Below are 25,490 nucleotides of genomic sequence, written 5' to 3'. Positions count from 1 at the left end.
CTCATTGTAATATAAGATATCACACTGTTGGTTGTTTCATTCACTTCACATTCTACAAACAACTCTAGTGCATACTGCAGAGCATGGAGAATTACCGGAACCCCATGTTGGGGGCGAACTGTCACAACTACAACTGGTGAGTGAACATAAGTTGGGGAGAGGGTGAAGCTGTAGCGCTGCAAAATCATTGATAGAGCAATCTGCGTTTTGTTGATTGCAAAGTTCATTCCTACACATATTCGAGGTCCCAAACCAAAGGGAAGAAACACTGCTTGGTTGTTGTTAGCAGCTTTAGCAACCCTTCGGAAAATCTCTCTAGTTTGAATAGCAGTGCATCTTCTCCCCATACTTGAGGATCATGATGAAGTGCTGTTGGCATATGCAGTTCTATATTGGCTGGAATAATGAAATTCCCCAATTTGACTTCTTGTTTAGTTTTTCTCGTAATCTGAGACACCGGAGGATATAGTCTTAGAGATTCATTGATGATCATGTTCATCTGCATAGAGGAAAAGGACATATTCAAATTTAATGCTTAATCAAATAGTATTAATTTTGTAATGCAAACAAGAATAGTCAATTTGATTCACAACAATTTGGGTACTGTTTTCAGCCTTCCAATGCCTTCTGAACTTGGATGTTGCTGGCCAAATAACTGTAGTACCTCCTTCCTCACTTTTTTTTTTTTTGATAAGTACCTCCTGCCTCACTTTCTCTTGCCAATCTGAATGGATTGCTAGAAGAAGAACAATCCATGCAAGTAAGTTTGCAGTAGTTTCGTGTCCACCAATATAAAAGGTCTTGCATTCATCAACCACCTCTTACTACTGTTATCCTATAGTTCTGATCAACTTCATGATTAACCTTCACTAGTAATCCAAGTAAATCAGTCCCGAAGTTATTTACTTCTCCAGACATTGCCTTCTCTCTTTGCTTTATAATCCCAATAATGGAATCTCGTATTCCTTGCACCAGTTTATCTGATTCTAAATCATCAGTAGTTCTTAAGAATTTACTGCAAAAGTGGATAAATAAAAGTAAACTGACGATGTGAAAGGAAATTGACCAATCTGGCTTCTGTGGAGAAATTGTACAAAGCTTGAATTCTTTAATACTCAAGACGAGCTGAAATAGATTATTTAGTCATTCATAGTTCATAAGTGGCAATGCCATGTGGACTTTGAAGACAAAACCTACTTGTTAGTGTATATTTCTACAACATAATTCTAAAATGAAGCATAATGGAGTGATATTTATATCTACTCCTGTAAAATGGTAAGAATTCAGCCAAGAGGTTGAGGCCTTTCCAATCTTGTTTATGAATGTACTGTTTAATCTGTTCTTGCCCCTTTCTAGCCATATGAGTTCGCATTTCGTATGCATAATGTTTGGACTTGGTGGTCTTTCCCAATTCTTCTGAGGTTCTTTATATTTGAAGAATAAGGAATGTGGGAAACCTCTTCAGAAGCATAATCTACTTAGAATAATTGAAAGTTTAACATCTCAAGAGGCAGTTCCTTGTTTCAATCTCCTCAATCAAGGAACTCTTGTTCTATAATGCTTCAAGATGGCTAAAAGCAAGGGTGAAAATTTAGTGATTCCAGTTTACATTAGCAGAGTCATTAAAGTTGAAAGAAAACATGTGATCAATATCAGCTGTAGATAAGATCGAAGTTTACTAGTCAGTCAAAAACAAAAAAGAATTTGAACCCATGTAAAGTTTCCTCATCCCCTGCTTTTTTCTTATACGGAAATCAACTTAATCTGAGCCCAAACTTGATTTAACCTAAGGATGAAGTTACCTGATGCCAGGAAGCCTAATCTCGAAAACATTTCTGGCATCTATACACATAACAATATTCATATAATTAGTAGTTACCCCTTAACATTTCCATATAGAATTTAATATTACTTGGTATATACTCGAAACATTAAAAAAAAAAAAAAAAAAAAAAAAAAAAAAATGATCAATATTAACACTTCAGTAGTCCTGGTTCCAGTGACTAAACAACAATAACAATAATAACTACAGAGCTTACCTTCAGCCGATCTGCATGGAAAGCATGATTGGCTAATTTTCGTAATTTTGTCCATTTTTTACCTTCTGATACAAGAATACCATTTCCTAATAGCTTCTTCAAATAGCCATCAATGTCCAGTTTCCTATAAGCTTTATCTCTATTGTTCAGTGTGTCTTTAACAAATCCTGACTCGGTAACAATTAACTGAGCTTTGGTGCCATATCAACTGAGATAGAGCTTACCTGTTCCCAAAGTAAAAAAAAAAATAATAATAAAAAAAACTAGTTAAATGAGATCATTTGTATCAATGAACTAATTAAGATTCAGAAAGGTGTAAAACTAAATAATGTTACCATATGTGTTGATCCAAGGGTAAAGGTGAGGTTGAATCCTAGGAAATATGTGATGTGATAAATTCATAGGTCTAATCATTGTTTCCTTTTTCATGATTAAGACCTCTTTGGTGTTCCCATGGATGAATCTGTAAGAAGGACCATTGATTCCTTGCGACCGCATTGTGTGTTGGATGCGAATTGGCACCCACAAAAATTTGTGAAGGAACTTGATGAAAGTTGAGAAAAGGAACAAGCAAAGAGGGCTTGAAAGAAAGATTATTATGGTTTCCAAAGCACCCATATTGCTTTGGACTCCAAATCAAGTACTGAACTGTGACTTTCATTACTACTCTAAGTATTTCTTGCTTTGTCTGTGATGATGATCGTAGGAATCTTTGAATTGGAAGTAAGACAAACAAAAGAAAACATTTTCTTGTTCTGTGATGTTAACTTTATGGGTCAGCTTCTAATAGATTAAGGCAAATTATTGTTGTCGCATTGATAATGCCACTAGAACTTAATTCATTTTGTTTAAAGTTGTATTCTTGCATGTGTTAATTAATAATTTCATTAGCTCCACTTGATTTAACTTTTACTCCATGGTGTACAATTGCTTCCTTGTTCTACAAGAAGACAATTGTAGTTGTTAAGGATGTCATTAAGGAAATTGTAAAAGTAGTAAATTTATATTAACTCGTACATATATAATATTTAGCTTATTTATCATGAGGATGTTAACGTTACACTTGAGCGAATTATGCAACCTTTGGTCTATCAAACTCCCTGTAGTGCTTGGTAGGACTCTTGTAAATGGTTCACCAATTACCAAATCACAGTAAAGATAAATCTACAGTACAATAGCCAATTTTCTTGTAAATGGTTCATGAGGTGGTTGTTGGTGGCTTTAGCAACCCTTTTTGAAATCTCTCTGGTTTGATATGATGCACATTTTCTCTCCATATTTAGGGGTCATCATGAAGTGTCAGCGTTGGAATATGCAGGTTTATATTGCCTGGAAGTAAGAACTTCTTCAATTTGACTTCGTGTTTAACTTATTTTCTATCTCTTCCTTAATTCCATAATTCAGCCTACAACTCCTTTTCTATCTCTGCCTTTGAAACATTCAGTGTTCCTATTTTATCACAATTAGCAGACATGGCTGAGGTCTGCTCGTGATCCTTGGAGAGATGTCAATTAGTTTGGCATGAGCATGGGTGTGTGTTGCGTGCTATGCAGTTTGATCACACACTTCTATGTACATCAATGACGGTTGGAAAATATTTAGAACTCAATCTTAAAAGAGTTGCAGCGTACTTTTCAGGGAAAACAAAAAATTATAATTAGCTAGTTAAAAGGTCAGTAGACGATGCACTGATTAAAGGTGTTTAAAGGTCAGTAGACGATGCACTGATTAAAGGTGTAGGTACAGAACTGTTGGGATGTTGTGACTAAAGGTGTTCTATATTGAAGCAACCTTGTTTTAGACAACAATAACACTTGGCCCTTGACATTAAGGTTGAGATTCTGATCGGCTAATATCACCTGTCTTTATAGACCAGTGGTGTGGTTGATCAATATTTAAGAGTGAAAGAAATTTTGATTGTCGTTTGGAATTAGAAAAATAAAATAAAATAAAATAAAATCCCATCAGAATCTGGAAAATTTTGATATTTGCAATAGTATTAAATTTATTTTTTAATATGACACCCTGGTGGTACAAACACAAAATCACCTTTATTTAGTTGGTAAACAAAATGATAACTTGCATGGTAGTTGCATATGTGACCTAGGACTCTCCCTTGACTGTTTCTAACAAAGTCCAGTAAACTTATTAGTCCAAGAAATTATTGGATACATTATGCTAGTGTAAGAGCATAATTTCTAGACCTGAAATTGCTCTAACCCTTGAAGACATCAAGAAAGATCAGATCGAATTGATATTATAGGATATATACTGCCTTTTATCCACATGATGGTTCTTGCAGTCCTGTAAAGACCTGCACACCCTGGAGCAATTTTATGTACTAATGGCCATTTTTTTTCTTATTTCTACACAGCTCAAAATTTCTTAACTGAAATCACATTCACTTCACATTCTACTAATAACTCTAGTGGCAGACTAAAGAGCATGGAGTACTATCTGAACCCCATGTTGTGGGCAAACTGTCATAACTACAAACTGGTGAGTGAATATAAGTTGGGGAGAGGGTGAAGCTGTAGTGCTGCAGAATCATTGACAGAGCAATTTTCGTTTCGTTGATTGCAAAGTTCATTCCTACACAACTTAGAGGTCCCAAACCGAAGGGAAGAAACACTGCCTGGTTGTTGTTGGTAGCTTTAGCAACCCCTTCAGAAAATCTCTCAGGTTTGAAATGCAGCATATCTTCTCCCCATAGTTGAGGTTGATGATGAACTGCCAGTATTGGAATATACAGGTTTATATTTGCTGGAATGATGAATTTCCCCAATTTGACTTCATGTTTAGTTTTTCTCATAAATAGAGACACTGGAGGATATAGTCTTAAAGATTCATTGATGATCATGTTCATCTGCATAGAGAAAAAGGACATTAAAATTAAAGGGTGAATCAAATAATGTTAATTTTGTAATGCAAAAAGAATGCTGAATTTAATTTGCAACATTTTGGGTACCGTTTTTAGCCTTCCAATGCCTTCTGAATTTGGGTGTTCTTGGCCAAATAACTCAAGCACCTCCTGTCTCAGTTTCGTGTCCAGCAATGTAAAAGGACTTGCATTCGTCAACTACATCTTCTACTGTTATCCTATAGTTCTGATCTACTTCATGATTAGCCTTCACAAATCACTTCCAAAGTTATTTTCTTCTCCAGTCATTGTCTTTTGTCTTTGCTATATAATCCTTATAATGGAATCTTGTATTCCATGTTCAAGTTTATCTGATTCTAGCTCATCAGCATTTCTTAAGAATTTACTGCAAAGGTGGATGAATAAAAATTACAATGACGATGACAAAAGACAATATATTAACCAATCTGGCTTCTTGCAGAGAAATTGTTCAAAGATTGAGTTCTTTTGATAATCAAGACTAGAGCTGAAATAGATCATTTAGTCATTCATTATTCATAAGTGACACTGCCATGTGGATTTTGAAGACAAACCCATCTCGTTAGTGTATCTTTCTAAAACTTAATTCTAAAATAAAGCATAATGAAGTGACCTTTACTTCTGCTCCAATAAAATGGCAAGAATTAAGCCAAGAAATTGAGGCCTTTCCAATGTTGTATTTGACTATACTGTCAAGTGTGTTCTTGCCCCTTTCTTGCCATATGAGTTCGTATTTTGTACGCGTAATGTTTGGGTTTAGTTCCATTTCCCAGTTATTCCAAGGTCCTTTAATAAGCATAGTCTAGTTCGAATAAAATACAAGTGCCTAAGGGATACTGCTGTGTCATGGCATGAATTGGTTTAATTGAAAGTTCATATCCCCGGAATCAGTTCCTCGTTTCAGCCCCCTCAATCAAGAAATTTTTGTTTTCTATGTCGCTTAAAGATTGTCAAAGCCAAGGGTGAAATTTTAGTGATTCCAGTTTACATTAGCAGAGTTTTTAAAGTTGAAGGAAAACATTTGGTCAATATCAGTTGTAGACATGATTGAAGTTGAGATTAGTTAGTCAAAACCAAAATGAATTTGGACCCAAACTTGATTTAACCCAAGGATGAACTTACGTGAAGCCAGGAAGCCTGATCTTGAAGGCATTTCTAGCTTTTAAGATATACAACTTCATCAACTTTTCAAATATGTCTTTCCTGCTCCCAAAGGCTGTTCTAGAAATCACATCTGATGTTAGTACCCTGAACTCTTCATACACATCCACCTCTCTTCCTTCATACTGTTTCCAACTGTCTAGCATCATCTCCGTACTTGCAATCATTTCCGGAATCATATTCTGTACACATAACAATCTTCATATAATTAGTAGCTACCCCTTAACACTCGATCTAGAATTTAATATCACAATATATACTCAAAACATTTGAAAAATGTGATGATTAGTAGTTACAATGCTTCAGTAGTATTGATTCCAATGACTTAACAACAACAATAACAATAATAACCACAGAGCTTACCTTGAGCCGATCTGCATGGAAAGCATGATTGGCCAGTTTCCGTAACCTTGTCCATTTTTCACCTTCTGCCACTACGATACCATTTCCTAATAGCTTCTTCAAATAGCCTTCAATGTCCAGTTTCCCATAAGCTCTATCTCTATTGTTCAGTATATCTTTAACAAATTCTGAGTCAGTAACAAATAACTGAGCTTCGGTACCATACCAACTGAGATAGAGCTTACCTGCAGATCCCAAAGTAAAATAAAACAAAATAACTAGTTAAATTAGTTCATTTGTATGGATGAACTACTTAGGATTAATCCCATCGTTATAAAACTAAATATTGTTAATTACCATAGGTGTTGACCCAAGAGTATACGTGAGGATGAATTCTAGGAAATATGTGATGTGATAAATTCATAGGTCTACTCATTGTTTCCTTCGTCATGCTGAAGATCTCCTTGGTGTTCCCATGGATGAGTTTGAAAGAAGGACCATTGATTCCCTGTGACCGCATCGTTTGTTGGATACGAATTGGCACCCACAAATATTTGTGAAGGAACTTGATGAGAGTTAAGAAGAGAAGCAAGCACAGAGAGTTTGAAAGAAAGACTACTAAGGTTCCCAAATCAGCCATATTGCTGTATACTCCAAATCAAGAACTGAACTGTGACTTTCATTACTGCTTTAAGTATTTCTTGCTTGGTCCATGATGAAGACCATAGGAATCTTTCAATTGGAAGTAAGACAAACTATAAAGAATCTGCTTCTAATAGAGTAAGGCAAAATATTGTTGTTGTATTGATAATGACATTTGTAATTAGTTTATTTTGTATAACGTTGTATACTTGTGTTAATAATTAATTTCATTAGTTCCACTTGATTCAACTTTAATTGTATGGTGCACATACAATTGCTTCCTTGTTCTACAAGAAGACAAAGAAAGATGAGACTGACTAGACATAGCATAATGAATTTTTTTTTCCTCTTTATGTACAATATTTATAGATTATAGGGCTAGTGGATTTGAAACTTATAGGCTTATTTGTTGATTAGATATCAAACCCCATGTATAATTAATAATACTTTTATATTGTGCTTACAGGGCATCTATGCAGCATGTTGGGTTATACTTCTTTGACATTTTTGCAGCAGCATGTTGGGTTGTTACTTCTTTGACCGATCTTCCATGGTTCATTTGACAGACAACCTTTTGGAACCACTTTCTAAGGGTATGCAACTTTAATTTCAACCCTTTGAGCTGCCAATACCTTCTCACTTGAGCCTCCGATGCCTGGATTCATTCCATTTCTCACCTCTACAACAGACTAATATTGGCAGCCTGTGTCGGCTTTATCTGGACTGAAAGAAACAATAGGATCTTCAAGGGTAAATCTTCCACCACTTGGAACATAATCAGTTGCATTACAGATACAATCAAGCTTAGATTTCATACTCGTTCCTTCAAAGATAACAGAGCAGCTAGACAACTTGCAGCAACGTGGCGTCTTCCGAGCTTCACCATTAGACTACCAAGGAAGCCTCCAGATCTCTCAGAATGGTTCAATCCCTTTGCTCAGTGTTTCTGTCTTTGCTAGCTGCTGGTTATTGTTTGTTGTAGTTTTCAACTGTTTTGGCCACAAGCCTCTGGTTGATCCCCTATTCTGGAGCTGTTTGGACGCTCTTTCATATATATATTATGACTTCACCTCCCCCAAAAAAATAAAAAATAAATTACAATTGTTTTTGCATTGACCGCTTCATTAATTATATTGTGCTTGATACATTCAATTTGGTAGTAATACATTAATCATCACAGTTCATCTACTAGTTCCTGCAAGTCCTCCATGTCTAATTTTTCAGCATTGGCGCTGTCTTGCAACTGGGGAATGTTCACTTCCCCTATCAGCCAGCAAACACTTAATGTTTGTTTCTATTTCAGGATCAATCTCTAATTCCCCATAAACGCAAGTGTACAATCTGATTCAGAGTGACACACTTCTATGTGCACGAATGAGTTGAGAGTATTTTTTGAAAAAGAAAATTAGTTAGGTACATAATTAGTTCTCTATTGGGACATTGTTACTAGAGGTGTATGTATTGTTTTAGACAGCGATTAGCCCCTGACATTAACGTTGAGAGATTGATCTTTTAATTTCTTCTGTCTTAGTAGACAAGTGATGTACTGGATCAAACATTTTAAGAGAGAAGGAATTTGATTGTTTTTTGGAACTAGAAAAATTAAACAAATATCATCTGAATCTGGAAATTTTGATATTTGCAGCACTCATTTAATTTATTTTCTAATATGACACCTTGCTGGTAGAAACACAAAAGCTCCTTTATATTCTCCCTTTCATGGGAATTATGGCTTCTATTCTACTTTTATAATATGGTTAGATTACACTGACCTCCCCTGAGGTTTGGACAAATTATACACGGATGAACCATTCAATATTTATTACTTTGACCTCCCTTGAGAATTGGGGTGTGCTCAATGACAACCGTAGCGTTTTTAGACCAAATTTTATAAAATGACAAATTTGCCCTTCCCTTGCATAAAATGCAATACAATATATTATTATAATATAAGGGCAAAATTGACGTTTCATACTCAAAGTCATTTTTTGGCCGCCACCCACCGGTGAATGAGTTTAGAAGATGTCAAAGTAATAAATGTTGAATGGTCTACCAGTGTGTTATTTGTCCAAACCTGAAGGTCAGTAATTTACCCTCAATAATAGCCCACTTCTACTTATGGGCGTGACAGTGAACTATCTTCTGACTGTAGGGAATAATTGTAATGTTTGTGTTATGTGTATATATATATATATATGTAATTGTGTGTGTGTGTGTGTGTGGTGTGAATTTAAAGGCAAAAGAAAAAGAGAAAAAAAAAAATTCAAAAGTGGGTGGGACCCATAACTTGTTTAAGTATTATGAGATCACATTTGGTCTCTGTTTTCCCATCCTTTCTCTCTCCCGTCTCTGTCTTCCTCTCGGGTTTCTTTTTCTTTTTTTTTTTCACTTCAAGCTTCCATTGTTGATTTCTCCCTCATTTCTTAGTGTTTTTAAGTGCCGTTTGCGTCAAAACGGAGAGCACAGCGAGCTCTACACGTGTGTACCAGCAATTTCAGATTTGAGCAACCTAGGGAGTCCGAAAATCTTGACCCATTTTGAGGGTTTGAGGTGAAAATTGGGGCTTTTGGCTAAAATTGAGGTAGGGGTGTTTAATCCACAATCTTTTAGATTTTGGTGAATTATTTTTCATAATGTCTTTAATTTGGGTTCTAAATTGTGTTATTTTTCATATTTGTTATGTCTTGTATATGAGATGTGTATATATACATGTTAGTTGTTATGTGATAAAGAACCATGTAAAATTGATGTTAAATTTCATGCCTATTGTGCTTTAAAATGTTGAATTTTATGATTTTGAAGCATGATATGAATTCCTAGAATATTCCTATGAGGCATGTATATTGTAAATATTTGACTTGTAAGAAATAAAAATTTCTTTATTGGTACGTCATTGAAATGCATAAGACATATATGCATTCATTGGGATAGAATGGGAAAAATTGATTTGAAAGAAAGGAAATGGATTTTGGGAAAGAATTTTGAAAAGGGTTTTTGTGAAAACCCGGCTGCCTAGGAGTTGCCTAGGGACCGCGGCGTTAGTGAGACCTAGAGGGGACTAGGGAGACCGTCCTAGTGTGGTCGAGTTACTTGGGCCTCAAATGACGCCATGGAGTTGCTGTGGGTCAAGGATAGTGGCCAATCCTCCTCTCGTGCTGCTATGGAGTTGCCATGGGACAGGTTCACTAACGGTTTAGAAATGATAATGGAAATGGTTTTGGGAAAAAGGGGGAGTGACATTGCATGGCACGACATTTTAGTGCATGGCATATTTATTTGTGGTGTTGAATTAATGATGTGGTATCGTAGTTATACTTTTACTCCCAGCATGGTATGATCCCAATTTCCTTATTCCTATTCATTGTGTGGATTCACGGGGTCTCAAGAGGTGTGCCTTAGGCACTACCTACTGAGCAATTTTGCTCACCCCTATTATTTAACATTTTTCAGGGCTCGGAAAAGAAGTGGCGGATGACAATCCCCCGCAAGCTTGAAGAAGATTAGGAGTTGTATTTTGTTATCTTTTGTATCTTAGCCCATTTTTTTGGTATTGTCTCAAACTATGTAAAAGAGTATTTATTTTTGCAAATCATGGTCCTGTAACATAACTAAGATACTTGATTATTTTTGTTGTAAACTAAGACCATGTAAATGCTTAAGTTGAAGAGGATGACGATGATGGGCTAATTTATGAAGGTTGTTGATGTTGTGGTATTGGGGAATGCATTATATTTCTTTTGTATTGTGTGTTGGGGTAGGTTGGATAGGTCTTGAAAGGCCATTGTTTTTTTCATTTGAACAGGTTGTTATAGGACCATTTTTAGCGGAGGTCATGCCGAATTTTTTTTAAAATTTTTTATTATTTTCGGTATTTAGTTTAGGGTCGTTACAAATTTGGTATCAGAGCGAAGGTTCGAAAACCATTAGGACGACGGGTAGAGGCCTACCTAGGGTTGTCTGGGAAGTCATTGGCATTTTTATTTCCTTATTTACAAAAGTGTTTTGCTAAAAAAAAAAAGAAAAAAAAAAAAAAGAAAAAAGAAAAAGGAAAAAAAAAAAAAGAAGAGGCATGCTTAACTGTTTATTTGTTTAAGTGCTTATGTGCTTATATGCTTATATTAATGTGTTCATTGCATAGTCTTGCATGCTACGTGTTAGTATAGTGTCCTTTTGTGTTGAGTTGTTCACAGTTAGACCTTAGTGTTATCGTTATTGAATCGTTTGTTGCAAAGGGCCTTGAGGGCCACCATTGCTACTCAGCCGCAGCCGATACCATAACCGGTAGTGCAAGTGGAGGAGACGCCAGCACAGAAGCGTCTCAAGATTATTAAAGGGTTTTCTCAGTTGATGCCGGTAATGTTTGAAGGTGGTGTAGATCCCATGGTAGCGGATGACTATATGGAGCAAGTTGAAACTCAATTGACTTCTATTGATGTAACGGAGGATCACTTGAAAATCATCCTAGCCACTTACAAGTTCACAAAGGATGCCAAGTTTTGGTGGAAATCGATCACAAATCAATATAAGATTGAAGAGATGAATTGGGATAGATTCAAGGAGCTGTTCTATGAGAAGTACTTCCCTGCCTCCAATAAGTGGGAGTTAAAGAATCAGTTTATTAGCCTTATCCAAAGCAATATGTCAGTGACAGAATACGAGAACAAGTTCACGTCTCTTTTCCGCTTTGCTCTAGAGATGGTGAGTAATGAAGTTGATAAGGTTCGGAAGTTTATCTCCGGACTTGACTACAAAATGAGGCCGTTGTTAATAGCACAAGGCATCAAGGTTTATTCTGAGGCAGTGGAAAGAGCATTGATGCTAGAGGCGGAGGCCAAAGATAAAGATGCAAGAAGGGAACAATGGAGACAAAAGAGGAATGTAGGACCATCTGCAGAGGGACCTTCAGGGAAAAGGAACAGGGGTGGTTCATTTCAGTTTCAGGGGCAACAGTCAGCACGATCCGCTCCTACCACTCCTATGCCAGCAGGGTCTGCCAGGAGTGGTGTCATTTGTTATCGTTGTAATCAGCCGGGTCACTACAAGTCAGAGTGTCCACAGACATTGGTTAATTCTGGGGCTTGTTTTGGTTGTGGCCAACAGGGCCATAAGGTTAAGAATTGTCGTAATTAGGGAGTAGGCACCGGTAGTGGCAGAGGGTCACAGTAGAGGTCGTCACAGTCGGCTACGGTTCAGTCAGGTTTCAGACCACCACCATTACAGCCTACCATGTCCTCTCAGGGTTCACGGCCAGTTAGGAGGGATACTCCTACTATGTCAGTTCAGCAGTCAGGTGTTCAGATTAGTAGTTCACAGGCACAGACATCGTAGGGACGTGTCTTTGCACTTGCACCGACTGATGCATCTCCTAGATCGTCAGTTCTCCGAGGTATATTTCCAGTGTTTGGTTCTTGGGCCCGTGTTTTGTTTGATTCTGGTGCATCTCATTCTTTCATTTCATCATCATTTACACTTGCATCGGGGTTAAAGGTTAGTTTCATGGATCGGGCGTTGTGTGTTGATACGCCAGTTGGGGTTTTAGTGTCAATGAGCCGAGTTATGCGGGATTGTTCCATTGTGATAGCTGGGCGGACTTTTGTGTTTGATCTTATTCTCCTGGAGATGACTAGCTTTGATGTCATTCTCGGAATGGATTGGTTAGTTTTATTTCATGCTACGATCGACTGTTACAAAGGAAGGGTTATAGTTTGCACTCCCGAGGGAGACTGTTTATTTTTCGTGGGAGATCGGAGTGATTTCCACATTTCATCGTTTTATGGAGTTTATGGACAGAGTCGTGGTGATTACTTCTTGGCTAGCCTCCTAGCCGAAGAAGATGATGTTGTGAAAGAGGATTATCCTGCGATTGTTCGTGATTTTCTGGATGTGTTTCCGAAGGATTTGACAGAGTTGCCTCCACACCAAGAAGTGGAGTTCTCTATTGATTTGATGCCAGGTACCAAGCTAATTTCTATGGCACCAGTTGAAGTGGAAGAATTAAAGAGGCAGCTTGATAATTTGAGGATGAAAGGTTTCATCCGACCGAGTGTGTCACCGTGGGGCGCACCGGTCTTGTTTGCTAAGAAAAAAGATGGTTCTTTGAGGTTGTGCATTGATTACCGGAAGTTGAATCGTGCTACCATCAAGAATAAGTATCCTTTGCCAAGGATAGATGATTTGTTTGATCAGTTAAGAGGAGCCAGTTGTTTTTCGAAGATTGACTTGAGGTCAGGTTACTATCAGTTACGTGTTAGGGATGAGGATATCCTAAAGACAGCGTTCCGTACACGGTATGGACACTATGAGTTCCTTGTTATGCCTTTTGGCTTGACTAATGTGCTAGCGGCGTTCATGGACTTAATGAACCGCGTCTTTCACGATTACTTGGATCAGTTTGTGGTAGTTTTCGTGGATGACATTCTCGTGTATTCATTATCTCGGGAGGAGCACGAGGTCCATTTAAGTATTGTTTTACAGATTTTACGGAAGCACCGATTGTATGCCAAATATGAGAAATGTGAGTTTTGGCTACAGGAGGTGAAATTTTTGGGGCATGTTGTTTCAGAAGGTGGAGTATCAGTAGATCCATCAAAGGTTAAAGCAGTTTTGAATTGGGAGCAACCCAAGAATGTTTTTGAGATTCGGAGTTTCCTTAGCCTAACGGGTTACTATCGGAGATTTGTGAAGGATTTCTTCCGTTTGGCAGTGTCTATGACCCGTTTGACCCGGAAAGGGATCAAGTTTGTTTGGACTGAAGCCTGTGAGTCATCTTTTCAGGAGTTGAAGACAAGATTGACTGCAGCTCCAGTGTTGGTGATACCTGAGCGTGGCTTGGGTTATGTGATTTATTGTGACGTTTCACGTGATGGTTTGGGATGTGTGCTGATGCAGGATGATAGAGTAGTAGCTTATGGGTCTCGACAGTTGAAGACTCACGAGCTTAACTACCCTACTCATGATTTGGAGTTAGCGGCAGTTGTATTTGCCTTGAAGTGTTGGAGACATTACTTGTATGGTGAGAGATTCGAGGTGTACTCGGATCATAAAAGTCTCAAGTACCTTTTCTCCCAAAAAGACTTAAACAACAGACAGAAAAGATGGGTTGAATTCTTGGAGGACTACAACTTTGACTTGCAGTATCATCTGGGCAAGGCAAATGTGGTAGTAGATGCCTTAAGCCGGAAATCTCGTGGAACTTTGGCTAGTTTGGCCATCCGAAAATGGAAGATGCTTGAAGATCTGGCAGAAATGGGATTGCAGTGTTTTAATGATGATGCTTGCTGTGAGTCGGCATTCTTGTTTAGTCTTGTTGCTCAGCCTACTCTTGTCAGACGAGTGATTGAGTCGCAGAGACAGGATCCAGATTTGGATGCCCTTTACATCTTGATCTCTGGTGGTGAGACGGTGAAAGATTGGACATTGCATGCAGATGGGGGTCTACCGTTTAGGGGTTTGTTGGTGGTTCCCATAGTTTGTCGTGAGGACGTCTTACGGGAGTTTCACACTTCCCGCTTTGCAGTTCATCCAGGTGGTACCAAGATGTATCACAATTTGAGACATTAGTATTGGTGGAACGGGATGAAGAAAGATGTTACTCAGTTTGTGGCTAAGTGCCTTATCTGTCAGCAGGTGAAGGCCGAGCATCAAAGACCAGCTGGTTTGTTGCAACCATTGCCTGTAGCGCAGTGGAAATGGGAACATATTACTATGGATTTTGTGACAGGTCTTCTAAGGTCACGGAGGGGTAATGAAGCCGTATGGGTCATCATTGACAGGTTGACCAAGACGGCTCACTTTTTGCCTATTAAGGTAACAGATGATGTAGAGAAGCTTGGTGTACTTTATGTGAAGGAGATTGTAAGGTTGCATGGAGTTCCAGTAACTATTGTTTCAGATAGGGATGTCAAGTTCACTTCGAAGTTCTGGGAAGGACTTCAAGCAGCGTTTGGTTCAGCGTTGCATCTTAGTACGGCATTCCATCCACAGACAGATGGCCAGTCGGAGCGTACTATCCAGATTTTGGAGGATATGTTTCGGGTATGTGTATTTGACTTGGGTGGTAGTTGGGAAGATTACCTTCCGCTTATTGAGTTTGCTTACAACAACAGTTATCAAGCGAGTATCCAGATGGCTCTATTTAAGGGGTTGTATAGTAGACCTTGTAGGTCTCCTGTTTGTTAGACTGAGGTGGGTGAGACCGCCGCCTTAGGACCCGACATAGTACTCGAGACTACTGAGAAGATTAAGTTGATCAGACAGAGGTTACTTACAGCTCAGAGCCGACAGAAAAGTTATGCGGATAAGCGGAGACGGCCGTTATCCTTTGAGGTGGGAGACCACGTTTTTCTTCGGGTTTCTCCACGGAAGGGTTTGATGAGATTCGGGAAGAGTGGCAAGTTGTCGCCACGATTCATTGGACCGTTTGAGATTTTGGACCGTGTAGGTGAGGTTGCCTACAGACTTGTTTTACCACCACAGATGGACAGAGTTCATAACGTTTTCCATGTGTCGATGTTACGGAAGTACGAGCCGGATCCATCTCCCATTTTGAGTTGGGTTGATGTGGACATTGATGAGGATGTTTCCTACGAGGAGGGACCAATTCAGATTCTTGACACACAACAGAAGGGGTTGAGGAATAAGACGATACCTATGGTGAAAGTTCTTTGGAGACACCACGGAGTCGAGGAGGCTACTTAGGAGCTCGAACAGGAGGTTCGCTCCAAGTACCTAGCGTTGTTTTTTTCCTCAGGTATGTCTTGATTTCGGGGACGAAATCTTTTAAAGTTGGGACATGGTTTGATGAGATTCGGGAAAAGTGGCAAGTTGTCGCTACGATTCATTGGATCGTTTGAGATTTTGGACCATGTAGGATAGGTTGCCTACAGACTTGCTTTACCACCACAGATGGACAAAGTTCACAATGTTTTCCATGTGTCGATGTTACGGAAGTACGAGCCGGATCCATCTCACATTTTGAGTTGGGTTGATGTGGACATTGATGAGGATGTTTCCTACGAGGAGGGACCAATTCAGATCCTTGACACACAACAGAAGGTGTTGAGGAACAAGACGATACCCATGGTGAAAGTTCTTTGGAGACACCACGGAGTCGAGGAGGCTACTTGGGAGCTCGAACAGGAGGTTCGCTCTAAGTACCCAGCGTTGTTTTTTTTCCTCACGTATGTCTTAATTTCGGGGACGAAATCTTTTAAAGTTGGGAAAAATGTAATGTTTGTGTTATGTATATATACATATATATGTGTAATTGTGTGTGGTGTGAATTTAAAAGCAAAAGAAAAAGAGAAAAAAAAAAAATTCAAAAGTGGGTGGGACCCATAACTTGTTTAAGTATTATGAGACCACATTTGGTCTCTTTTTTCCCATCCTTTCTCTCTCCCATCTCTATCTTCCTCTCGTGTTTCTTTTTATTTTTTTTCACTTCAAGCTTCCATTGTTAATTTCTCCCTCATTTCTTAGTGTTTTTAAGTGCCGTTTGCGGCAAAACGGAGAGCACAACGAGCTCTACACATGTGTACCAGCAATTTCAGATTTGAGCAACCTAGGGAGTTCGAAAATCTTGACCCATTTTGAGGGTTTAAGGTGAACATTGGGGCTTTTGGCTAAAATTGAGGTAGGGGTGTTTAATTCACAATCTCTTAGATTTTGGTGAATTATTTTTCATAATTTGTCTTTAATTTGTGTTCTAAATTGTGTTATTTTTCATATTTGTTATGTATTGTATATGAGATGTGTAGATATACATGTTAGTTGTTATGAGATAAAGAACCATGTAAAATTGATGTTAAATTTCATGCCTATTGTGCTTTAAAATGTTGAATTTTATGATTTTGAAGCATGATATGAATTCCTAGAATATTCCTATGAGGCATGTATATTGTAAATATTTGACTTGTAAGAAATAAAAATTTCTTTATTGGTACATCATTGAAATGCATAAGACATATATGCATTCATTGGGATAGAATGGGAAAAATTGATTTGAAAGAAAGGAAATGGATTTCGGGAAAGAATTTTGAAAAGGGTTTTTGTGAAAAACCCGGCCGCCTAGGAGTTGCCTAGGGACCGCGGCGTTAGTGAGGCCTAGAGGAGATTAGGGAGACCGCCCTAGTGTGGTTGAGTTACCTGGGTCTCAAATGACGCCATGGAGTTGCCATGGGTCAGGGACAGTGGCCAATCCTCCTCTCGTGCCGCCATGGAGTTGCCATGGGACGGGTTTACTAACGGTTTGGAAATGATAATGGAAATGGTTTTGGGAAAAAGGGGGAGTGACATTGCATGGCACGACATTTCAGTGCATGGCATATTTATTTGTGGTGTTGGATTAATGATGTGGTATCGTAGTTATACTTTTACTCCCGGCATGGTATGATCCCAATTTCCTTATTCCTATTCATTGTGTGGATTCACGGGGTCTCAAGAGGTGTGCCTTAGGCACTAGCTACTGAGCAATTTTGCTCACTCCTATTATTTAACATTTTTCAGGGCTCGGAAAAGAAGTGGCGGATAACAATTCCCCGCAAGCTTAAAGAAGATTAGGAGTTGTATTTTGTTATCTTTTATATCTTAGCCCATTTTTTTTGTATTGTCTTAAATTATGTAAAAGAGTATTTATTTTTGCAAATCATGGCCCTGTAACATAACTAAGATACTTGATTATTTTTTTTGTAAACTGAGACCATGTAAATGTTTAAGTTGAAAGGGATGACGATGATGTTCTAATTTGGGAAGGTTGTTGATGTTGTGGTATTGGGGAATGCATTATATTTCTTTTGTATTGTGTGTTGGGGTAGGTTGGATAGGTCTTGAAAGACCGTTGTTTTTTTTCATTTGAACAGGTTGTTGTAGGACCATTTTTAGCAGAGATCGTGCCAAATTTTTTTTGAAAATTTTTATTATTTTCGGTATTCAGTTTAGGGTCGTTATAATAACTGTTCTTTAGATTGGTCATGAGGCATGGTGACTTTTTCACCATATGCACACTCATAATTGATACAGTGAACATCACATATTTTATAATCTACCTAAAGTATACTTATATTTAGTTGATAAGCAAAAGGATAACTTGCAGAAAACTTATTAGTCAAAGAAATTATTGGGTACCCATAACTTCTAGACCTGAAATGCTCTCAACTTTTGGAAACATCAAGAGAGGTCAGATTGAATTGGAAACTGAATATAGCTTTCATTGATATTATAGGATATACATAGTGCCTTTTATCCACATCATGGTACTTGCAGTCATTGTAAACACCTGCACAACCTATAACAATTTTATGTACTAATAGAAAAAAATTCATATTTTTATAGCACTCAGAATTTCTCAACTGCATTCTCATTGCATTTCTCGACCACATCTTCTACTGTTATCCTATAGTTCTCGTCAGCATGATGATTTGCCTTCACAAGTAATCCAAGTAAATCAGTCCCGAAATTATTTACTTCTCCAGTTGTTGTCTTCTCTCTTTGCTTTATAATCCTTATAATGGAATCTCTTATTCCTTGTTCTAGTTTATCTGACTCTAAATCATCAGCAATTCTTAAGAATTTACTGCAAAGGTGGATGAATAAAAATTAAAATGAGGATAAAAAAGGCAATTAACGAATCTGGCTTCTTGTGGAGGAATTGTTTAAAGCTAATATTCTTTTAACTAGAGCTGAAATAGATCATTTAGTCATTCATAATTCATAAGTAACACTGCTATATGGATTTTGAAGACAAAACCATCTTGTTAGTTTATCTTTCTATAAATTAATGCTAAAATAAAGCATAATGGAGTCTCAAGAAGTTAAGGCCTTTCCAATCTTGTATTTAACTATACTGTCTAGCCTGTTCTTGCCCCTTTCTTACCATATGAGTTCGTATTTCGCGTGCATAATGTTTGGAATTAGTTCTATTTCCCAATTCTTCCATGGTCCTTTAATAATTTGAACATATGAAGAATAAGGAATGAGGATAAACTCATAGTAAGTGTAAAGATTGAAGTTGAGAGTCAAAAACAAAAAAACAAGAATTTGGACCCATGTAAAATTTCCTCATGCCCCGTTTTTTTTTCCAATTCAGAAATCAAATTAATCTGAACCCAAACTTGATTACCTGAAGCCAGGAAGCCGAATCTTGAAAGCATTTCTGCCATTTATGATATACAACTTCCTCAACATTTCAAATATGTCTTTCCCTTCTAAATAACTGCTCCCAAAAGCTGTTCTGGAAATCACTTGATGTTAATACCTTGAACTCTTCATACACATCCACCTCTTTTCCTTCATATTGTTTCCACCTTTCTAGCATCATCTCCGTACTTGAAATCATTTCCAGAATCATATTCTATACACATAACAATCTTCATATAATTAGTATTTACCCCTTAATATTTCCATCTAGAATTTAATATTACTTAATATATACTCGAAACATTGGAAAAATTGATCAACAGAAATGCCTCAGTAGTCTTGGTTTCAGGGATTCAAGGACAATAATAAGTTAATAACTACAGAGCCTACCTTCAGTTGATCTGCATGGAAAGCATGATTGGCCAGTTTCCGTACTATTGTCCATTTTTCACCTTCTGCTACCAGAACACCAGCTCCTAGTAGCTTCTTCAAATAGCCTTCAATGTCCATTTTCTTATAAGCTCCATCTCTGTCGTTCAGTATCTTTTTAACAAATTCTGAGTTAGTAACAAATTTGTGAAAGAACTTGATTAGAGTAAATATAAGGAACAAGCACAGAGAGCTTGAAAGAAAGATTACTAAGGTTCCCAAATCAGCCATATGGCTGTAGACTCCAAGTCAACTGAACTGTGACATTCATTACTGCTTTAAGTATTTCTTGCTTTGCCCATGATGAAGGCTATAGGAATCTTTTAGTTGGAAGTAAGACAAACTAAAAGGTAAAAGCTTCTAGTAGATTAAGGCAAGATATTGTTGTTGTAATTAATTTATTTTGTCTAAAGTTGTATTCTTGTGTTACTAATAATTTCATTAGCTCTACAAGAAGACAAATTGAAGTAGTTAAGGATGGTGCATATACAATTGATTCCTTGTTCTACAAGAAGACAAATTGGAGTCGTTAAGGATGTCACTAGAAAAATGTAAAAGTAGTTGAATTTAGATTAACTAATGATACACTTGAGCAAACTATGCGTATTCATGAGGATGTTGATGATACACTTGAGCAAACTATGCTTATTCATGAGGATGTCGATGAATGATGATACACTTGAGCAAACTGGTTCATCATTTACCAAATCACAGTAAATATAAATGTACCTGTTGAGATTAATCACCTGCAGCAAATTGTGGAGGAAATATTGCAGGAAAATCCAAAGTACCTGTTGAGATTAATCTCCAATCTTGTCTTGGTTAATCACAAATGAAATGAATGTGTACTTGCTTCTGGTGTACCCACAATCTGTGGTCCTGTCCCCTACCCAAAAAACAAAAGGTTCAGTTACCAACTTATATATAAGTTGACAAGTGTCACAACATAAATTCGAATATGAGAACATCCATTATATGAAAAATAAATAAGTAGCACTATAAAAATCGATTTTCTCTGATCGTTCCCTAGCAACACCACACCCACACCGGCACCTAAAGAAAGATGAGACTGACATGACATAGCATAATAACATTTTTTAATATCACTCTACACCACTCAGAATTTCTTAACTGCAATCTCATAGTACATCAAAATACAAGATATCACATCAAAATACAATCTCATAGTAATGCTTCAGTAGTGTTGGTTATTTCATTCACTTTCACATTCTACTAACAGCTCTAGTGCATACTACAGCGCATGGAGAATTACAGTAACCCCATGTTGTGGGCGAATTGTCGCAACTACAGCTGGTGAATGAATATAAGTTGGGGAGAGGATGAAGCTGTAGCGCTGCAGAATCATTGACAGAGCAATCTTCGTTTCGTTGATTGCAAAGTTCATTCCTACACAATTTCGAGGTCCCAAACCGAAGGGAATAAACAGTGCTTGGTTGTTGTTGGTAGCTTTAGCAACCCCTTCAGAAAATCTCTCTGGTTTGAAAAGCAGGGCATCTTCTCCCCAAACTTGAGGGTCATGATGAAGTGTCAGTGTTGGCATATGCAGCTCTATATTTGCTGGAATAATGAACTTCCCCAATTTGACTTCATGTTCAGTTTTTCTTCTAAATTGAGACACTGGAGGATATAGTCTTAGAGATTCATTGATGATCATGTTCATCTGCGTAGAGAAAAAGGGCATATTAAAATTTAATGCTGAATCAAATAGTGTTAATTTTGTTGTGCACACAAGAATATTCAATTTGATGTGCAACAATTTGGGTACCGTTTTTAGCCTTCCAATGCCTTCTGAATTTGGGTGTTCTTGGCCGAATAACTCTACCACTTCCTGCCTCGCTTTCTCTTGCCAATCTGTATGGATTGCTAGAAGAAGAACAGTCCATGCAAGTAAGGTCGTAGTAGTTTCATGTCCAGCAAAGTAAAAGGTCTTGCATTCATCAACCACGTCTTCTACTGATATTCTATAATTCTGATCAACATCATGATTAGCCTTCACTAGTAATCCAAGCAAATCAGTTCCAAAGTTATTTACTTCTCCAGTCATTGTCTTCTCTCTTTGCTTTATAATCCTTATAATGGAATCTCGTATTCCTTGTTCAAGTTTATCCGATTCTATATCATCAGCAGTTCTTAAGAATTTACTGCAAAAGTGGATAAATACAAATTAAATTAAGGATGAGAAAGACAATTAACCAATACGGCTTCTTGTGGAGGAATTTTTCAGAGCTTGAATTCTTCGGATACTCAAGATAATAGCTGAAGTCGATCATTAATTCATTCATAATTCATAAGTGACACTCCTGTGTGGACTTTTAAGAAGAATCCACCTTCTTAGTGTATCTTTGTAATGCTAAAATAAAACATAATAAAGTTTCCTCATGCCCTGCTTTTTTCTTAAATTGAATCCAATGGGCATTAGCCCAGATGATATGATCTCCTCTCCACAAAGGGGAGGTTGATTGTTCGAGCCCTCTGCTAAGGGAAAATATTGTGGGTGTGTGCGCATTTGCTTAAACTCTCCGGAACAACAACAACCAAAAAAAAAATAAAAAATTGATTTTACCTGATACCAGGAAGCCTAATCTTGAAAGTGTTTCTAACATTTATGATAGACAACTTTATCAACATTTCGAATATGTCTTTCCCTTCTGAATAACTGCTCCCAAAAGCTGTTCTGGAAATCACTTCTGATGTCAATACCCTGAACTCTTCATACATATCCACCTCTTTTCCTTCATACTGTTTCCACCTTTCTAGCATCATCTCCGCACTTGAAATCATTTCCGGAATCATATTCTATACAGATAACAAAATTCATATAATTAGTAGTTACCCCTTAGCTTTTTCATCTAGAATTTATTATTATATTTTATTCCCGGAAGTTATTTAGAAATTAATATTAGTACACTCAAAATACAATAACAATAATAACTACAGAGCTTACCTTCAACTGATCTGCATGGAAAGCATGATTGGCCAGTTTCCGTAATTTTGTCCATTTTTCACCTTCTGAAAATACAAGACCATCTCCTAATAGCTTCTTTGAATAGCCTTCGATGTCTATTTTCCTGTAAGCTCGATGCTTATTGTTCAGTATATCTTTGACATATTCTGACTCAGTAACAATTAACTGAGCTTTGGTACCATACCAACTGAGGTAGAGCTTACCTGATCCAAAAGTAAAGTAAAACAAAATAACTAGTTAAATTAGTTCATTTGTATAAATGAACCACTTAGGATTCAGGAAGTAAAAAAAAAAAAAAAAACTAAATCGTGTTACCATATGCGTTGACCCACGAGTAAATATGAGGCTGAATTCTAGGAAATATTTGATGTGATAAATTCTTCATAGGTCTACTCATTGTTTCCTTCCTCATGCTGAAGATCTCTTTGGTGTTCCCATGGATGAATCTGTAAGAAGGACCGTTGATTCCCTGTGACCGCATCAAGCCTTGGATGCGAATTGGCACCCACAAATATTTGTGAAAGAACTTGATGAGAGTTAAGAAAAGGAACAAGCACAAAGAGCTTGAAAGATAGACTACTAAGGTTCCCAAATCAGCCATATTGCTGCAGACTCCAAATCAACTGAACTGTGACACTCATTACTGCTTTACGTATTTATTAATTGGAAGTAAGACAAACTTAAGAGGATCAGCTCCTAATAGATCAAGGCAAATTATTGTTGTTGTAGTGATGATGTCATTAGCAATTAATTCATTTTGTCTAATGTTGTTTTCTTGTGTTAATTTAATAATTTAATTGTATGGTGGACAATTGCTTCCTTGCTCTACAAGAAGACAAATATAGTTGATAGGATGTCACTAAGAAAAGATGAACATGAAAGCAAAAGTACTTCTAAAACTAAGGCACTAATCAATGATCATCTACACTCACTGGCCAAAAAATAAAAAACTAGAACAGTCACAACATAAATTCGAATATGAAAAATAATAATAATAACAATAAATAAGTGGAGCAAAAAAATTAGATTTGTCTATGATATTTCCCTTACAGCACTTCATCCACACCAAGTCCTCGACAGAAAGATGAGACTGACATAGCATAATGGCCTTTTCCTTTTCTTACAATATTTATAGATTATGAGCTCATGGGTTTAAAACTTGTTCAATATGTGCACATTAGTTTTCATAACCCGACTCTTTCCAGTTTTCAAACACATTAAAATCAAATTAATTCCATGAACCAAAGGCAGGCATCTTTAAATAAAAATGAAAAGAATAAATCATAAATAAAATAAACAAATTTTTTAACCTTTCTTGTAGCTTGAGCATACATGCATCTTTTGGCAATATTGTCCAAGAGATCAAGAACTTTAATCTTGGAATCCGGATCCTTTCCTGTGGAGGGGATCCTGTGTCAGTTTCCTGTATCATTAGTGCAACACATTACATCGTAATGCAACAACATCATGACGAAGTGCAACACCATGAAACAATAGTAAGCAATGTAAAGGCACAGAATGAAACCGCACAAGAGAAGATCCAAGTTCTCAACGTTGTACCAACAAGTGGGAGGCTTATTTGCTGATTAGATAGCAAACCCCATAACAACAGTAGTGCGCATTATTATTCATGCACACTTTATATTGTGCTTAAAGGGCATTATCTAGTGTAATAGGTCCGCAGGTTTTAAAATTTCTTGTGGATTGACCACTTCATAACTTATATTGTGCTTAATACAGATTCAATTAGCTACGTAATAATATATTAATCATCACAGAGACCTCACCTTGCAGTTCATCAACTGGTTCCTACAGGTCCTCCATAATTAATTTTTCAGCATTGGCACCGTCTTGCTGTTGTCGTGCCACCTCCAAGTCTTATCACCTGTTTTGTTTCTATTTCTGGGTGAATCTTTAATTCCCATAAATGTAAGTGTACAATCTGATCCAGTGTCCCCATTTGATGACAATTAATATGTCAAAATTGGCTCAAAGATGGCCTGAGGGTCACATGCTTGTGATCCTTTAGAGCGAAAAAATACGAATCTAGGCTACCAACTATCTAGTACTCCCTGACCTATTTTCGAATCTCAAATCTTTGTAGCCTTTGTATCTCCACTGCAGAGTCTCCATCACATATTTTCTTTAATTGCTCTTTTGTTCAACTCATTTGGAGATTTTTTCAAACACTATGTGGGCATCATATTGCCCCATTAAGTTGGACTGAACTTGTTGGTTATAGATGTGACAGCACTGTAAGGCCAAGAATTGCAGCATCTGTTTACCACATATGGGAAGAGAGGAACAAAATAATCTTAAAAGGAGTCAGATCGTCTCAAAATATGGTCTTATCAATCTAACTAGGATAATGATTCTTAGACATAATATAATCAAGGAATTTCTATTCTAGATACATTGGGTAAGACGAAAACTTTGATCTTATTCAATATATCTTACGGTTTAGAAAACCCTTGGCTAGCTTTCTCGATTAGACTATTAGGTATAAATAACATTCTTCATCTGTCAAAGGCTTAGGCCTACCGGTTGTGTTTCCAGATGTATTGTTTTAGTCTAAAATAGAACAAGTGTTTACTCTCTACATCAATAAAAGATTCAGCTTCGGCTAGGAGAATTAGGCACATTTGGGACCTACCAGCCTCATTTATCAGTCCCCTCCTTGGCCTCCTGACCTCCCCCTCTCAGTTGCTCCTCCATTGGAGCAAAGCTGAACACCACTTGGTGGTCACCTATTCGAAAATTGTGTAATGGTACCGAGTAATCAAAGAGCCGTTGATTACAACGGTCCTCTGTTACAGATGAGTTGGGCTCCAGTGGTCCTGCTTCTTGGGCCTTCTTAATA

At 37.3% G+C, this 25,490-nt stretch overlaps 3 protein-coding genes across 4 annotated transcripts in view; 1 reads left to right on the top strand and 2 right to left on the bottom strand.

Moving 5' to 3' along the window:
• Window positions 1-12,980, top strand: part of LOC132302733 (uncharacterized) — a 29,376-nt gene extending 16,396 nt beyond the window's left edge. The window contains exons 2-3 of one of the 2 annotated variants that reach the window (XM_059799655.1): window positions 7,550-8,005; window positions 10,534-12,980. In XM_059799655.1, the coding sequence (XP_059655638.1) occupies window positions 11,431-12,213 (783 nt within the window). In that variant the 5' untranslated portion in view covers window positions 7,550-8,005; window positions 10,534-11,430 and the 3' untranslated portion in view covers window positions 12,214-12,980. Of the gene's footprint in view, window positions 1-7,549; window positions 9,665-10,533 lie in introns of both variants that reach the window. The other variant, XM_059799653.1, reaches the window with a different exon arrangement.
• A 5,434-nt stretch (window positions 12,981-18,414) lies between these two features.
• On the bottom strand, window positions 18,415-19,875 carry LOC132304723 (cytochrome P450 CYP749A22-like). Its single transcript, XM_059802450.1, has 4 exons — window positions 19,606-19,875; window positions 19,334-19,429; window positions 19,199-19,251; window positions 18,415-18,652 (listed from the first exon to the last, which is right to left on the bottom strand). Exons 1-4 carry the CDS (start codon window positions 19,873-19,875, stop codon window positions 18,415-18,417), a joined length of 657 nt encoding a protein of 218 aa, XP_059658433.1.
• Window positions 19,876-20,706: 831 nt separating this feature from the next.
• LOC132302732 (cytochrome P450 CYP749A22-like) lies at window positions 20,707-25,381 on the bottom strand. The gene is made up of 6 exons (XM_059799652.1): window positions 24,418-25,381; window positions 22,946-24,053; window positions 22,610-22,833; window positions 22,229-22,461; window positions 21,431-21,806; window positions 20,707-21,325 (listed from the first exon to the last, which is right to left on the bottom strand). Exons 2-6 carry the CDS (start codon window positions 23,229-23,231, stop codon window positions 20,897-20,899), a joined length of 1,548 nt encoding a protein of 515 aa, XP_059655635.1. The 5' UTR covers window positions 23,232-24,053; window positions 24,418-25,381; the 3' UTR covers window positions 20,707-20,896.
• Window positions 25,382-25,490: the final 109 nt, after the last annotated feature.

The sequence above is a fragment of the Cornus florida genome, unplaced genomic scaffold (assembly GCF_030987335.1).
Source record: "Cornus florida cultivar Cherokee Brave unplaced genomic scaffold, ASM3098733v1 CherokeeBrave_3.0.0_Hap2_Chr04, whole genome shotgun sequence".
NCBI classification, from domain to species: Eukaryota; Viridiplantae; Streptophyta; class Magnoliopsida; order Cornales; family Cornaceae; genus Cornus; species Cornus florida.
The sequence above is the reverse complement of the archived record's forward strand: the minus strand, read 5'-3'. Positions and strand labels throughout refer to the sequence as shown.